General features: G+C 44.2%; 1 protein-coding gene across 13 annotated transcripts in view; it reads left to right on the forward strand.

The window, feature by feature from the left end:
* dlg3 (discs, large homolog 3) overlaps positions 1–18585 on the forward strand; it is a 154793-nt gene that overhangs the window by 85981 nt on the left and 50227 nt on the right. For all 13 annotated transcript variants that reach the window (XM_080773842.1, XM_080773836.1, XM_080773838.1 and 10 more), the window contains 5 exons: positions 7264–7317; positions 7892–7942; positions 12089–12213; positions 15168–15337; positions 16670–16806. In XM_080773842.1, the coding sequence (XP_080629968.1) occupies positions 7264–7317; positions 7892–7942; positions 12089–12213; positions 15168–15337; positions 16670–16806 (537 nt within the window). The remainder of the gene's footprint in view (positions 1–7263; positions 7318–7891; positions 7943–12088; positions 12214–15167; positions 15338–16669; positions 16807–18585) is intronic.

Here is an 18585-nt window from a genome sequence, read left to right on the forward strand (position 1 = left end):
GAATTATGGAGAGCAGGACTGTGAGCAGACGTATGAATGTCGCTCGCGGCAGAGAGAGAGAGAGAGATAGGAAGGATTGGAGACTGAGAGTGGGCTTTCGTCACTTCTGGGCGGTCAGCGGGGACCGTAGTAATGAGCCTCTGCTGGGAAAGAAGCAGAGAGAGAGAGAGAGCATGTGCGTGCGTGTCCATACTGAAAGAGCCCTGCATTGCAGCTGGACAGAAAGAATTGAACGGCAACAGCTGGCTCGGAAAACCAAACTTCCGTGATGATTAGTGTTTCGAATTAAAAGGAAATTAAAGGGATTTCATGATAACCCTGCAGTATGTAGATTAGTTTAATGCTGGCCAATCCCCTCGGTCACACCCATCATTGTGTTATACTTTAGCTATTGGAAAATAGCAGATCTACAAGCTCACGAGCTTGTAGGTCTGCTATTTTTGAAAATTCGTGAAAATGTGGCGCAAATCTTTGAATATATTTTTTCAGAGCAAGCATTTTTAACTCAAATCTTTTCTTCTGGGTGGTCACTGGAACCACATATTTTCAGATGGGGGGTCGGCGGCCAATTACATATATTTTTGGGGGTCCTTGTTGAGAACCACTGACTTAGAAACATGGTTTTTCAGAAAACTGTCGTGATTTAGAAGACATTTTGTAGAATCGTCCTCAGGTCTAAATGGGTTTTAATAGCTCAGTGTCCCTATACTCTGGCTATGAGTGCAGATCCCATGAGTGTTATCAGCTCCCCGTCTCTCCAGTGGGGTTGGCCTAGATTAAGGAAGGGTAAGCGAATTGTGAAAGGTTGCTGGGGTTTGTCCCCATGTGGCTTGGTGTAGTAAATGTGTCCTTATTAACTAAAGCAGTGGCGGTGTCCTCGAGCGAGGAGGCCACTGTACTCTTAACACTTCTTTTGCCCTGGGGAAGTTTTCATAATAAAGGCGCTAGGAAGTGAACGGCAGTGCGCATTCGCAAAACCGGTCTAGGATCGCTGAAGAAGGGTATATAATATATATTATGGTATACACTTCCAAGGAACCCCATGGTTTTGATTCTAAAGACATGTATAAACGGACCCATGCAAACGATACTTTATTTTTGCCATTTCCTATGGAAAAAGGGGCCTAAATTGGAAAATAGTGTCTAATTAATCTCTTCTCTTGCTAAACTCCATGTATGACATACAACACGCTCACCTTGTTGGAGTTGTTTAAAATAAAACACAGTGCAAACATACTGAGATTAATCTTCCACTATACCAGCTTTACGTCGGTTTGTTTACATGAGATAACGGATACTTGGATTACACTGTAGTGTAATCCAATACTGGTATAATGTTGCCGTTTTAGACAACCATCGCTTTTATTGTCTTGAACCTGTGAGTTGTATATGCATACAAGTACCGTATAGTATATGTCTCATAGCACAGGTCAGCCAATTCCTACTGGGGGCGGTGGCCCAGGGGTAGAGTGGCCGGATGGTAACCGCAAGGTTCCCAGTTCGAACCCTGTGGGCTCCCCCAGAGTTAGTGTCCAAGTGTCCTTGAGCAATTAAGACTCTGAACTCCCTAATTGCTCCTGATGTGCTGGTTGGTGCCTTGCATGGTTTCCGGTGTGTGAATGGGTGAATGTAATGCACAATCTATGTAAAGTGCCGTGGATAAAGGTGCTATATAAATGCACCATTTACCATTCACTGTTACAATCCGCACCGCTGTTGTGGCTCGACACCGTCACTGGTGTGTGTGCATGAATGCATGCGTGTGTGTGTGCGTGGGTGCGTGCTCACAGGACAATTAAGACATGGCGTGTATATTCTGTTTGGGCACGTTAGCACTTTTGTGGACCAAAGACGAGTGGAGCAGGAAAGTGTTGTCATCTCTGTGCACCGCACACCGCGGCAGCACACTGTCGCCAGCATCTGTTAGTCCATATGCAGATTACACACCCAGGCCTGACTGTGCTGACTGGGGGGGATGGGGGGCGGGGTGGGCGGTTCACAGCTGTCTACAGTACACACCACTGGGTCCCAAAACACTGGGTCGAGGAACAGACTGTTATGCATGGCTCCCCTTATTATTTATTTTGCTTCCTACATTTGTTTGTGAATTATTATTATTTCAAAACATTTAAAAAAATCTTTCCCCAAAAAAAGCAAAACATTTCGTGAATTGAACACCAAATAAAAGAATTTTCATGAAGAAATTCCATAAATTAGAACAAATATTTAAGAAGTAGTGGAAAAAAAGATCACAATGTGGCGTAAAGCAATGCATTGTGAGCTTGTACACCCTCTCCCCCCCTATTTTTCCCCCATATATTCACTAGTTTGGGTCCCCAGGAGAATGTTTAATTTCAACAGAGCCCATCATGTCGGCGGGCTGCCCTTGTTCGCCGGACATCTAAATCGCAGGCCTCTCAGTTCAGTTGCCACGTTGGATGACATTTACAAAGTGTTAGAAAGATAACGTGACGCCAGGGAGATGCACAGCTTGATCACCGATGAGTGATTCTATGATGAAAGGAATGAGATCTTTCAAGTGTGCAGTTGAACATTTATTGGAGACCAACACACTTTTGTCTCATGAGAGCCCGAGCAACATAAGTGCTGTATATCCTCCTCTTTTGGTTATGATTAAGCCGTGCTTAAACAAGCCGCCGCATGTGTATTCATCATTTAGACCCTTAGCGAGCTCTGTGTTCTGCCATGTTCTCTTGTGGTGTGCCATCACAGAATGGGTGGAGAGGTGAGTCATTCTCCAGCACTTAAAGGCCAAGGCCAAATTCTTTGTAAACTCCCAGAGTTAGATTCTGACGGGGAGTGGAAAAAATTACACAACAACACTGTCACTGCCGCGTGTGTGCATGCCAATGCTTGAGGGGGTTGTAGTGGCTGGGTTTTGGAATCGATGGGAATCGATATTTGAGACTTCTCTGTGAGAGCCGCCAACAGACACAGGGGCGATATGTAACTACAGAATTGGGAAGGTAGGGGGATTGGATTGGATTGGAAGCTTGTGACTTTTCTATGCCAGCGGTTCTCAACCTTGTCAACCTCACCCCCCCCCAAATAATCATGGGGGGGGGGGGTGGGGGGTCCCGAGGGGGTCCCGAGGGGGTCCCGAGCCACAGGTTTGAGAAGCACAGTGTTCTGTGGTAGATGCACATGGCAGACCTCGGGCCCAGAGCGCAGGTCCCTTAGCAGCGTGGTCAGCATCCCCTCGCCCACACACACACACACACACACACACACACACACACACTCAGCTCACACAATCAATAAGTAGACGCATGCTAGTGTATACTGTAGCTTCCACACACCAATGACACCATGAGTAACAACAAGCATACTGTACAATTTTGATGTATTTGTACTTTACTTGAGTATTTCCAATTTCCACTACTTTTTACTTCTACTCCACTACATCTGAGGGGCAAATATTGTACGTTTACACCACTATAATTGTTTTTGAAAACGTGTGTTACTAGTTACTTTGTAGATTTTGATTATTATTACAAAACATACATTAACCGTTTCAGCCCTATATACAGATACATTTTGGCCATTTGAAAATAGCCTATAACTTAAGCTCACAATGCGACTCATTGTGAGCTTGTAGATCTGCTATTTTCAAATGTTTTTTATGCATTTTATACATTTGAAACGGGACATTCTGCATAACAAGTACTTTCTACTTTAGGTACTTTTTGATACCAATACTTTTGTACTTTGACTCTAGTCAATTTGATACCAATACTGTTGTACTTTTACTCTAGTCAATTTGATGCCGGATATGATTTAATACCGGACTTTTACTTGTATTAAACAAAATATTTCCACATTTTTTGATTGATTGAAATTGATTGATTTGATTGAAATATTTATTAACAGTTTGCATAATTACAGTACATTTCAAGCACAACTCAATACAAAGACTGTTAACTGTGAGTGGACGACCCAATAAAGCATTACACTTGTTTACAAGAGGGTCCACCTTGTTCAATTCATCAAAACATTTAGAGACGTACAAATAGACACTTCTATATAGCCAAAGAACAGAACAGGAATTCACCATAAAATTGACATTGCACTGCAGTATTCATACTTGTACTTACATTTGAGTAATTATTCCACCACTGACAACCAGAGACATACAGTAGCTTCTACAGCAGGTGTGTCCAATTAAAAACCATTTAGACCACGATTCTACAAATACCTTCTAAATCCCGGCAGTTTTCTGAAAAACCCTATGTTTCTATATCAGTCGTTCTCAAACATTTCCATGTCAAGGACCCCCAAAAAATATATATGTAATTGGCCGCCGACCCCCATCTGAAAATATGTTGTCCCAGAAGCTTTGAGTTAAAAATGTTCGCTCTGAAAGAATATATATTCAAAGATTTGCACCACATTTTCACGATTTTCAAAAATAGCAGATCTACAAGCTCGAGCTTGTAGATCTGCTATTTTTCAAGAGCTAAAGTATAACATAATGTTTACAGTTACCACCTAACACCCCGCCACACATTATAGCGCCAACTACATCTCCTCGACTGGCATAATGTGCCTTCGAAATATAACAAAGTCACATGCATAATGCATCTCATTTAAACAATGTTTATGTAACTATCAGCATCAATATTTAATGGTCTTTTGTTAGGTGTGCTGTGAACAAAACACAAAAATAACTCAGCCTTTTTTCAGCCTTATTTCACATTAACAAAATGTAGCCAGACGTGCAAGGTAAAACATGAAATAAAACCCCTTCAGAATGAGACAACAAGGAATCCTGACAAATTATACTCTGGGGAATGCTCAGGTTAATACAAAATAAATTCAATGTACATTTTTTGGGGCTTAATACAATTGTGATATGAAGCAGAGATCCGTATAAAATCTTTCCCTGGACAGACAGCCTCACCCGTTGTCCTCTTTACTTCAGTACTTTTTGGGGGGCTTTTTCTACCTTTATTGCTAGGTTGAAAGTAGACTGATAGGAAATGGGGAGAGAGATGGGGGGGGGGGGGGGGGGAGACATGCGGCAAAGGCCGTCTGGATCGGGAGTCGAACCCGCGGCACGCCGTCAGGCTGGTCTCAGCTGCCTAGGTGCCCAGACGGTTACTCCACTACATCTCAGAATCACCACCACTGCAATTATTATTAGTCTTTAGTTACTAGTTACTCCGGGTAGCTCAGTTGGTAGAGCCTTTGGACCACAAGGTCATGGGTTCAATTCCCGTGTGAGTAGCACGGCTTGGGTCTAGCAAGTGTTGCGGTAAGTACAGTCCTGGGAGCTGATGGTAGGTGTGGCACTCCACCTCAGCATCCATCTCCCAGGGGTCTAGCACATTGTATCGGGCGTGTAACCGACAATAAGCCACTCCCAATCTACTTATTAGTATATTTTAGTGATTCACTGATGTATCGGCCACATAATCGGTATCGGACGATATTTGCCGTTATCGGGCAATATCGGTATCGGCAAATAAAACTGACATATATAACTGATAGCAGTAGGCGATGTTTATCTGTTGTTACAATTTATAATTACAATGTAGGCATTTAGCAGACACTCTTAATCCAGAGGGACTTACATTAAGCAAGAACATAAAGCATGGCAATACATCACATAAATAAAGAGTAGTTATCATGAAACATGAGTAAGCTAAGAACGTGACACTGGAATGTCTATATAATGAAACATCTATACTATACTATACTATACTATACTGTGCATTTCTATTGCTGTCTACGTAACATGCTATAATAGGCTATCTAAGTCTACATCAAGTGCTATCTAAGGGGCTAGGGCAAGTGCTACGGGCCATGATGGAGTCTGAAAAGGTGGGTTTTCAGACTCCGGTGGAAGATTGGGAGTGCGAAGTTCATTCCATAGTTTTGGAGCCAGAATAAGCATACATATGTTCATAAGCATACATTTTGCGTTGGCTATGTTGGTGTGTTGGTTATCTGTAGAATCTGAACATTTATTTATTGTATTGAAGATATATTTGTTTCCCTGGCACAAAAGGGGTAAAAAAAAAACAACTAAATAAATATATCGGTATCTTATCTAACTTGTGAAATGGGACATTGTGCATAATGAGTGTACCTTTACTTTTAGTACTTTTGTACGTTTGCCTTCATCATGTTTATAATTGAGTTTCCCCCACAGCTCTGAAGTAGAAATGCGGCCTAAGGGGGAAGGGAAGGGGTTTCCCCTGACTGAAATGGTGCAATGGAACTTAATTGTTGGCCCGGCTTGTACAGATTCATAATCGTCTCTGTCGGGTGGAAACCTCACATTATGTCCAAAACCGTTTGCTTTGCAGTGATTCGAATAAAATAATTAAAAAAACAGCGATTTGCTATACTTTTTATGCTTTCGTGTGACGCTGTAGTATGATCGAGTAGAGTGTTAATTTACGGGGGGGAAAACATTACGACTTATGCATTTCAGACAATTAGTTACTGCTGATTGTCACTCTTAGCGCTAAAGCCACATGTCATTGACGGACCTGCACACTGTCATGTGTAGGGCGTGTGCATGTGCGTGTGTGTGTGTGTGTGTGTGTGTGTGTGTGTGTGTGTGTGTGTGTGTGTGTGTGTGTGTGTGTGTGTGTGTGTGTGTGTGCGTGCGCGCGCGCGTGTGTGTGCGTGACTGCATGTGTGTGTGCGTGTGCAATGACAGCAGGATGGGGATAATAACACTGGTGTTGTCTGCGAGGTTCAAGGTTCAAGGGTGTGTTTTATTGTGTCATCCTGTGGGTGCATAAGAGTAAAAAACGCATTGTTGTTTGGCTTCTGCATTTTTACACAATTGCAATTATTTGAGATATTTTCTAAGATTATTCTTTGCATAATAATCGTCATACTTCATAATCCTCATACTCATTTCCATGTTAAAAGAAATGTTCATATATTTCCAAACATTTTGAGATCTATAAGCCCAAAACATGTATATAACAAATACTATAGTTATTTGTGCAAATTCAAAGCCTAAAAGCCAAGCAGAAGCACACACGCACACATGCACGCACGGACGCACGCACACTGTTACACAGTCACACACACACACACCGACTGTTCCCATGGCATCCATTCACTGGCTCCTGACTGATAATGTGTGCACTGCGTATGTCTGCGAGCTGCAAGCCTCACACACACACACACACACACACACACACGAACACACACACACACGCTCTCACGCACACACACACAGACACTGAGGTAATGTGTATCTCTTCATCTTCTTTGCAGGCCAACCCTCCCCCCATTATTGTGAACGCAGACTCACTAGATGCAGGCCCTTATGTAAGTATCTGCTCTATCGCTCTCACTATGTCTCCCTCGCTCGCTCACTCTGTCTTTTCTCCCTCTACGTCTCACCCTCTCTACTGTATTTCTCTCTCTCTCTCTTCCTCTCTGTCTCTCTCTGTCTTTGTGTGTGGAATGAAATAGCTTCATGGTAGTGGCATGCCGTTTGCCATGTGGACTAAAAGCCATTATCCTATTGACCCTGGCTGTTTGCGGGCAATGAATATGCTGCAGTTATGCATTTAGTGTCAGGGAGGGTGCATAGTCACAGTGAGCATATAGGGCCGACGCTGTGCTTTTTGATTTGGAGCCTAGCAGAGGGAAAAAAATCACCATGGTATTTTTTTCTTTTAGTTCTACAAATACTCTTGTGGAATGCGTCTTCTTTGGCCTTTGTTCAGTTTTTTATATATATATATATAGGCTATATATTTACACATGTTTTTTCTATTACAAAATGTATTATGTTATTAATGTATGGTGGCCAGAATATTAGTTGGGGTTAATGTTTTATATTTTCTGGGATGTTTTGGACACTGTGATGTAACAGTTTTCTCCCCCGTTTTGACAGGTAAACGGCAGTGATGGGATGTATAAATATGAAGAGATCATTTTGGAGAGGGTGAGTTAGTTCCACCATTTCTTAATTAATGCTTCTCTCCTCCTGTGTGTTGTTGTCACCTGTGCTCCATTTGAATGCTTGAATCTCTGACCAATGGATGTGTCCACTAGGTGGCAGTGAGCAGCTCTGTTTTCTTAGACAGAGTGGGAACTGTGAGTGTGAGCCCCCTCTTATTGAAACCATGGCAATTGCTTTTGTCTGTAATGTTATGTGAGTATTGCACAAGTTTGTGGTGGTTTTCCAAAAGGAAAGGAAGGAACCCAAGAAGTGTAACCACTTTAACCCCTTATATTGGCTATTTGGAAATAGCCCTGATCTACCAGCTCACACGAGTTGCGTTGCGAGCTGGTAGATCTGCTATTTAGAAGGGAGAGGGAAAAAAATCACACTTGTGTGAAGTGACGGTGCGCCTCACTTCTTTAGACACACATCGTACTCTTTGTTTGTTCAAAGTGTTCTAATAAACAAACATTAGAAAGTCCATAGACTCGGCTGCCATGTGACGTGATTTCCAAAAGCTAGACATATATGTTGGAGGGGCTAGCGACACTCAAAAAATGTGAAAAGATATTATAATTTGTCAAACATTTTAAGAACACAAATCTTCTAGGGGGTTTCTGGCACAAAATCTGTTCCGGTGAGTGTCCGTGCCCTAATGAATACATTACATTTGCAGGGGGTCCTTGAAATGAAAAACGTTTGAAAACTATACTGTTGTAGACAGAGTGAGTCCCTCTTATTGAAACCATGGCACTTGCTTGCGTTAATGTCTGTGATGTCATGCGAGTAGTATTGTGTAAGACAAGTCATTGTGTGTTAAGAAGACACAGAAGGCTGTATAGCTATATGACATCATGTCAGTAGGAAACAGCCTTGTATTGCTACCTCCTCATGTGAATGCTATACAATGAGCACCGGAGCATGGAATCATCATGCTAATGAAGCGTAGCTCTTTACATAATGCCGCCCGCCTGCTGCACATGTCGTCAGCGCCGGGCACCATACATGTAAAGTGCACCTCCTGTTCAATTGTTCAGGAGGTTTGTCACATGCAGTGGCAAGGGGCTGAGCCCATGGAGCACGGCACTAACACACACACACACACACACACACGCACGCACGCGCGCGCGCGCGTGCACACACACAGCATATTCCCGCTTTCATCCTTTCCACTCATATCTTATCTAACTATAAATGCACCAAGTCTGTGTGTGTGTGTGTGTGTGTGTGTGTGTGTGTGTGTGCGTGCGCGACTGCGCGTGCGTGTACGTGTGTACGTCTAAAATACACGTAAATCGAGAACCGTTCGCCCCACCGACTTCAAATTCAACACACATGTTCCACACCACCACCCGGAGTGCATTGCCCGGTGTCGAATCGTTCGGACCCACGGTTGTCCAGAACCGCCACAAAAGGCCTCTTCCCGGGCTCTGGACTGGGCCCCTGCCCAGGCTCCATATATGGAGTTGGCCTGTTCTGACATCACAAATAATGTTCTGACATCTGCATAGACTCCATATTTGGGCATGCCTGACAGAGAACTCCATGTATGGGTGTAAAAGGGATATAATATCTGGGTGGGGCATTCATTTCCAACTTGCATCGTTCCAAGTAGGCCAGTGTGCAATGGGCACCGCTCTAGCGTTCCCTGATGTCATCGCTATAGGGACACATGATGCATCGTTCCCTGGTGTCATCGCTATAGGGAAACATGATGCATCAGTAAGCAGGAACTGGGGATGGCAATGAAGGACCGGGAAGTCTGGCGTGGCTTTGTGAAATCCATGATCTCGACCGCAGATGTGCGAGCTCAAAACGCTTTTCAAGCTTTCAGATCTGCTACTTATGCTTCTGTGTGACGCGGGTACTATTATGATCAAGCAGGGCCGTTGATTTACGAGAGTGGTTTTCAACCTTTTTCATACCAAGGACCATTATTTATTTGGTATTTGAGCCATGGACCACCATTTGATTATGTTTAGCCTCAGACTATATTTTGTTGTCATTGGATTTTGTCCACAATTCTTTCCAAACTGATGTTGGTAGCATAGGAGAGACAACCGATAACAATTCCTCTACATTCTCTACTTGTGTAGACTTCTTGTAAATTAAGTATTAGTAACACTAATTTAACTCTTGAGAGTGTAAAATGAAGGGTCCATTTGGACCCCGAGAGGGTCCATTTGGTTTCATTTTACACTCTCAAGAGTTAAAGATCTATAAGGGTCCATTTGGTTACCAACTCTCCATCATTTAGCTGGGGACCACCTGGAACCCCCTCAAGGACCACTGGTGGTCCCCGGACCACTGGTTGAAAACCACACGATAAAACACAAAAAGTTAAAATATGGAGAGACGTTTCTGCCCCCGACAGCAACGATATGAATTTGGGATGCCAAGCATCTCTCTCTCTCTCTCTCTCTCTCTCTCTCTCTGTCTCTCTCCCCCCAACTTCACTCTGAAAGGCATTTGTTTATGCAAGAGGCCTTGCACATGACATACGTTGCTAAGTAAAGATCACACATTTAAAAGGTCTGCTACGTTGGATGGATGGTGTGGGGAACATTTTGCTAGTCTCGCCGGACGGTCTCCCCCCCCACCCCCCCCCCCCCCCCCCCCCTGAATGCTAGCGTGCTTTTGCTTTTGCTCTTTTTTGGCTCCAGAGCAATACACTGGGAGGCTCTCAGCCTCTCTCTGTCCTAATTTGTAGCGACCGTCGCTCATTAATTATAGAAAATAATAAAGTGAAGTATTTTTCTAAGCCGTCTTGTTTGGTGTCTGTCGACTCTTCGGCCACAGCTGTCAAAGGCAGTTAGCGGTCTGCAACAGAAATATAAGCAACTGGGTCTATGAAAACAAGCTCAAAAGAAGCGACTAACACATGATAACTTTCTTTAAACTACGTATATGCACATCGGCTATTTGAAAATAGCCTATTTTACAAGACACAAATCTGGTACAGGGGTATGTTGGCACAAAATGTTTTCTGATGATATTCGTGGACAATGACATTTTGGGGTCTTTGACATGAAAATGTTTGAGAACCACTCAACCACCAACAAAAAAACAAACAAACACAAGCCTCAACTACCAAAGTTTAGAAGCAACTTTACAGAAAAAACAAGTCGCTTGACTTCTTATAAGCATACAGGCCGAGACGTATATATATTGTGAGCGTTGAGGACGGAACCCTGGCCTGACCTGGCCTGTACATGGCTCCTCTGCTCAGCTTTGCTTAGGATCATAAATTCCATTTTCAATGCAGCTGTCTGTATACCGCTGTCTGGTGCCTTTTACTGGGCTGATGCAGTGTGCATGACGTTTGGAATGAAGTGCCCTCGTCTAATGGAATATATACACTGCGTGTGCGTGCATGTGCGTGTGTGTGTGTGCATAAATATATACCGTATGTATATCGTCTCTGTCGGATGCATGGAAACCTTATACTGTATATCCAAAACTGTTAGGATTCAAATAAAAAAATAGCAAAAGCGGCTAAGCAGATCTATACAAGTTCAAAATGTGTCGATTCACGCCAAGTTTCAAGCTTGTAGATCTGCTAGTTTTGAGCGTCACGTCACAGCATCACAGTTTAGTGTGAGGCTGTAGTATGATCCAGTAGTATAGGCCTATAGGGCATTCATTTACGAAAAAAAACAAAAAGTTACGACATGGAGATAAGAGATTTCTGGGCAACAGCGGGGATATATATATATATATATACACACCATTTGTCACATGTCACTTGAGTACACGCACGTGTTTTCACAAAGCTGGACATCAAAAAAAGCCTAGAGACTCTGTGCGCCCAGCGGCCCAGGCCCGACTGCAGCGCGGTCACATGATGTTCCCCCGAGTTGCCAATACACTTAAGAGCCATATCCCTCTGACCTTGAGTCTGTGCTGACTCCATCACTCACTTATTGGTCGCAAGCGTGCGTGTGCATGCATGCGTGTGTTATTTGTATACTGTACCTGTGCAGTGCACACAATAAAGCAAGAGAAAGGCAAGGTGTGCGTGCGTGTAATGTGCGCGAGTGTGTGCGTGTGGAAGAACTCCACTCTGGTTTTCTCCTTAATGCTATATCTAAGCTGCTGTGTGTGGCTGTGCTGTGTTGACTCTGCTGTGTGTGGCTGTGCATGCAGGGGAACTCTGGCCTGGGCTTCAGCATCGCTGGGGGAATGGACAATCCACACATCCCTGACGACCCAGGGATCTTCATCACTAAGATCATACCCGGAGGTGCAGCTGCTATGGACGGAAGGCTGGGGTAAGGACGCACAGTACACTTTACACCTAGACATTTATTTAGCAGGCGCTCTCTTCCAGAGTGACTTACAGTACACAGATCCAAGTAATGGTGTGATGAGCCATAGTCACAGAACGACAGGGTAAATGCTGTACTTAAAGAAAAAGTGCTACAACAAAGTATCTAGCAAATTGGGTGCACTGCTCTAGTATATAGAAAGATAATCCTGTTGCACTACTACTACTACTGTTACACCTCTACCCTCACCATGTCTCTGCCAGTCCCTGTCCCTGCCGATTATGTCTGTCCCTGCCAATTATGTCTGTCCCTGCCAATGAATTCCTCCCCACACACACGTTTCTGTGTTGTCACTGCTATTGTATCCAACTGACTCACCTGCCAGTGAGGAGCCCCCACCGGGAGGACGTAGAGCCTTCGTCCTACTCCTCCCGTCCAATGCTCCCTGCTGATGGGTGCCGCTCCAGGATTTGTGCAGTGACAAATATCATCCTCCCGACTTCCCTCCCCAGAACACGGGCCAATTGTGTTCATATAGGCACTTCACCCTGCATCACCACCACATCCTGTCCCTTCACCCTGCATCACCACCACATCCTGTCCCTTCACCCTGCATCACCACCACATCCTGTCCCTTCACCCTGCATCACCACATCCCCTCCCTTCACCCTGCACCACCACATCCCCTCCCTTCACCCTGCATCACCACCACATCCTGTCCCTTCACCCTGCATCACCACATCCCCTCCCTTCACCCTGCATCACCACCACATCCTGTCCCTTCACCCTGCATCACCACATCCCCTCCCTTCACCCTGCATCACCACCACATCCTGTCCCTTCACCCTGCATCACCACCACATCCTGTCCCTTCACCCTGCATCACCACATCCTGTCCCTTCACCCTGCATCACCACATCCCCTCCCTTCACCCTGCATCACCACATCCTGTCCCTTCACCCTGCATCACCACATCCCCTCCCTTCACCCTGCATCACCACATCCTGTCCCTTCACCCTGCATCACCACATCCTGTCCCTTCACCCTGCATCACCACATCCCCTCCCTTCACCCTGCATCACCACCACATCCTGTCCCTTCACCCTGCATCACCACCACATCCTGTCCCTTCACCCTGCATCACCACATCCTGTCCCTTCACCCTGCATCACCACATCCCCTCCCTTCACCCTGCATCACCACATCCCCTCCCTTCACCCTGCATCACCACATCCCCTCCCTTCACCCTGCATCACCACATCCTGTCCCTTCACCCTGCATCACCACATCCTGTCCCTTCACCCTGCATCACCACATCCTGTCCCTTCACCCTGCATCACCACATCCTGTCCCTTCACCCTGCATCACCACATCCCCTCCCTTCACCCTGCATCACCACATCCCCTCCCTTCACCCTGCATCACCACATCCCCTCCCTTCACCCTGCATCACCACATCCCCTCCCTTCACCCTGCATCACCACATCCCCTCCCTTCACCCTGCATCACCACATCCCCTCCCTTCACCCTGTCCCTTCTGTCCTCTTCCTCTCTACACCTTCAGTTAAACTGTTCTATCTTCTATTCTGCTCCTCTCTTCTCTTCCTCAGTATGCTTGATTTATTAGTCATGCAGCGAAGTATAAATGGGGCTGTGCTCACCACTCACTGTGTCCTACCAGGCTACAGCCCAATGGCCCCAGGCTCTCTCTCTCTCTCTCTCTCTCTGTGTGTGTGTGTGTGTGTGTGTGTGTGTGTGTGTGTGTGTGTGTGTGTGTGTGTGTGTGTGTGTGTGTGTGTGTGTGTGTGTGTGTGTGTGTGTGTGTGTGCGTGTGTGCGTGTCTGCGTGTGTGTGTGTGTTTCCTCAAAGTTACAGAGTCACTGGAAAACTAAAGCCTCATACATGCAAAAATTATGATCTTGAGTGCTTTTCAATGTGCTTTCTAGCTTTCTGTATTACAGTATGTTGGCCTTGGATGTGTGTGTGTGCGCGTGCGTGCGTGCGTGCGTGCATGCATTTATAGAGATTGACATGGCATTGACTCCCTCTCCCTCTCTCTCTCCCGCTCTCTCTACAAAAGTGTTAGACTAAAACTACCATTTGTTCACTGACGAATAACTAAATAAAAACTAAGCTATGAAAACTAAAACTAAGATAAATATATTGACAATTTCGTCAACAAATTAAAACTAGACTAAAATGTTAGGGAGGGACTATAGTGGAGAAGAGATGAAAGACCAGTCACTTTATGGTTGATTGTGCTCGGGTGTCTGTAGCAGAACACAACGACTTGCGCTGCAACACATTGTGAGCTTGTAGATCTGCTATTTTCAGCATGCGACCAAGTGTAAGATCATCCATTTCGACGCCCATCAAGGCCCGACGAAATAAAATAAAAATCAACTAAATCAACTAAAACTAGACTAAAAAGTAAAACATTTCAGATGACTAAAGTAATATGACTAAACCTAAATGGAATTTTATTTCAAAGACTATGACTGAAACCAGTGGTGGAAAAAGTACTTAATTGTTTTACTTAAGTAAAAGTACCAATACTGCAATTTAGAAGTAGTTAAAGTACGGAATTGAAAATGTACTTGAGTTAAAGTACAAAAGTATCGGCATCAAAATGTACTTAAAGTACTAAAAGTAAAAGTACTCATATTGCAGAATGTCCCATTTCACAAGTTCAAAATGTGTACAAAATCTATTGAAAATAGCACATCTACAAGCTCACAATGCGTCGCATTGCGACTGGAAATTGGAAATACTTAAGTAAAGTACAAATACCTCAAAATTGTACGTAAGTACAGTACTTGGTAAAAGTGCTTAGTTACTTTCCACCACTGACTGAAACTAACTCTCTCTCTCTCTCTCTCTCTCTCTCTCTCTCTCTCTCTCTATCTCTCTCTCTCTCTATCTATCTCTCTCTCTCTCTCTCTCCCTCCCTCCCCTCAGGGTGAACGACTGCGTGCTGCGTGTGAACGAGGTTGACGTGTCGGAGGTGGTCCACAGCCGGGCGGTGGAGGCCCTGAAGGAGGCGGGGCCAGTGGTGCGGCTGCTGGTCAGGCGAAGACAGGCTCCGCCCGAGACCATCCTAGAGGTCAACCTGCTCAAAGGACCCAAAGGTCAGAGAGAGCTACCCGCCCTGCAATTCACCCATTTTAGACCTGAGGACGAGTTAAAAACTTTCGCTCTGAAAGAATATATATTCCAAATTTGCTCCACATTTTCAGGATTTCAAAAAAAATAGCAGATCTACAAGCTAGATCTGCTATTTTTCAATAGCTAAAGTATGAAAAGCAAAGCTTTTGCACACCTACAAGCGACAGGTGCGTAGGAGATGGTACGGTGCCCCAAATATGAACAAGGAGATAGCTTGATGAAGGCTGCATAGGCCGAAACGTTGCTATTTCCCTGTAAATAAATGGTGGTCACTGCATTTGAAGACAGTGTGCGGTTGTTTTCCTTGTTAATAGCTAAAGTATAACAATGCTTAAAACACCAAAAGGGGTTCCCGCCCCGGGTTAACTCACTAACGAATTAGTCACTCTTTAGCTGCCATTAAACTGTTCAATGTATTAGTTACTCTCTGTGTACCTGCATGCCTAACAAGAGACCAATGATCTTTGTTGATAGTCGTGTAAAAGCTGCGCATCATACATTGATGTCTTCCATACAAATGCTATGCTTCCTTCACACTAGCACACTAGACACTATGCTTCCTTCACACTAGCACACTAGACACTATGCTTCCTTCACACTAGCACACTATACACTATGCTTCCTTCACACTAGCACACTAGACAAAAGTAGGAAAGTGTGGCCACTGGCCCAGCTATGTTGCAGCTAAAGTGTTGCTATATGGCCACACTGCGTAAATAAGCCAGTCAACATACTGTATAATGAGGCAGATCCAGATATGGCGCCAAGTTAACAACCATATTCTACAGTACTTCATCATATGAGCTAGGAGCTCACAGTCGTTCACATTGTGGAGTGTAGATGGAGCCTGGCATGGCCAGACTAATATCACTGTGTAGAATAGATATATTAGTCTGGAATATCTCTGTGTGGAACGGTCCTGCAATTTAAGGGGTGGATAAAAACCCACATTTCTGCTTATTGGGCCCTGATTGGTGCCCCACACTTTGGGGCCAGCGGCTAATCTGCTGAGGGCTTCTTTTTATTTTTGCACTGGCAGATTCGTCTGGTTTCCAGATCGTAGATCTGCTATTTTCAATATTCCCGGTATTTGTGTAAAAACAAATACAAGAATGAATTGAAAACTTGGAAAAATGTGCAGATGTGGACACCCAAAAACAGGGAACCCCATGCAGGGTTAATGTGGTTCAAATTGGTGTGCAAGAATTTCAGTGCATCAAGTGAACCAGGAAGTGCACTGTCTGCAGTGCCACGGTTTGTTTATAACCCTGTTTGTGTGCATCTCTCTCTGCCAGGGCTGGGCTTCAGCATCGCCGGAGGGATTGGCAACCAGCACATCCCTGGAGACAACAGCATCTACATCACCAAGATCATAGAGGGAGGCGCCGCACAGAAAGATGGACGACTGCAGACCGGAGACCGCCTGCTAGCTGTACGAACTTATTGTCTCTCTGCCGCAGACAAATATGCATCATGGATATAGATATAGGCCCTTATTTATCAACGCGGTGTACACCCAATTTTGGGTGTACACCGCATTGATAAATAAGGGCCATAGCGTGTATATATATAAATAAATAAATATATATATATATATATATATAGTGGTGGGAAAAGTACGCAATTGTTTTACTTAAGTAAAAGTACCAATACTGCAATTTAGAACTACTTCGTTACAAATAAAAGTACGGAATTGAAAATGTACTTGAGTAAAAGTACAAAAGTATCTGCATCAAAATGTACTTAAAGTACTAAAAGTACTCTTATTGCAGAATGTCCCATTTCAAGTTCAAAATGTGTACAGAATCTATTGAAAATTAAAATCTCCAAAGTAACTAAAGTTTTCAAATAATTGTGGAGGAGTAAATGTACAAATTGTGGCTCCGAGATGTAGTGGAGTACAAGTACTGGAAATTGGAAATTGGAAGTACAAATACCTCAACATTTTACTTAAGTGCAGCACTTAAGTAAAAGTACTTAGTTACTTTCCACCACTGTATATATATATAGATATGGTTGTTGTTGGGCAGAAACCTCCTATCTCCATATTCCAAGTTTTTGTGGTTGTCCGTAAATCAACGCCCCTACTTGATCATATTACAGCGTCACACAAAGGCATCGAAAGTAGCAGATCTGGAAGCTCGAAGCGCAGCGCGAAGCGACAGGGTTTTGAGCTTGTAGATCTGCTACTTTTGATGCTTTTGGACAGGTTTCCACACGACAGAGACGATTTACAGTACTGAATGAATATATACGCACGGGTAGAGTGGCCGGATGGTAACCACAAGGTTGCCTGTTCGACCCCGGGCTCCCCCAGAGTTAGTGTCGAAGTGTCCTTGAACAAGACTCTGTATGAATGTGTGTGTGTGAATGGGTGAATGTAATGCACAATCTATGTAAAGCGCCTTGGATAAAAGCGCTATATAAATGCACCATTTACCACACTCGCATTTTATCAACCCAGGCATTCATCTTTGCCCAAGCTTATCCAACTTGTCCAACGACAAATGCTGTGTCATAATGTGTTCGCCACGCACACTCATAGCCTAATTTATTTACAAAGACAATGAGAAAATAGCATTTCATCGACACTTTAAATGAATGAATACAATAACATTACTGTCAACGGGGACGTGTTCTGGCAAGAGAAACAGTAGTCACGCTGGGATTCCCCCGACAGTGTGGGGAGGGAATCGGTTCAAAATGCTGCAGGTGCTGCTGGCTGGCATTCTTAACCATTATTCAGTGAAGTGTGGAAGGTCGCTATATTCTGGACATTTTGGTTCTTTTGTGCACATATAAACTCCAGTGTGACCTCAGCCATGAGTTTGACCGTGTCCAAAGCACAACCGTGTTTGGTGGTGGAGTTTCTTCCAATTTTTAAATAGTGAGTGCTTGAAGCAGCGAGGTCACTTGTTGACATTTCAGCATGCAATGGGCACTTTAGCTGGGCTCTTTGCCATATAACCCCCGAGGAAGATACAGCAGCAAACTTACACTAGTATCAACCTCACTGTCCTTTTATCACATCCCCTCAAATACTGTAAAAGGCTGCGATATCCAAAATAATGTTTATGAGTCCATTTATTGTCGCTCTTTGGCCTTGTGTAGAAAACATAGACACACACTCGCACACGCACACACAAACCCTAGGACATTAAGCAACTAGTCGACTATTCAACTAGTCGACCTTGTTGATACTAGTTGTAGG

Source organism: Protomyctophum bolini, assembly GCF_963924005.1.
Source record: "Protomyctophum bolini genome assembly, chromosome: 10".
NCBI classification, from domain to species: domain Eukaryota; kingdom Metazoa; phylum Chordata; class Actinopteri; order Myctophiformes; family Myctophidae; genus Protomyctophum; species Protomyctophum bolini.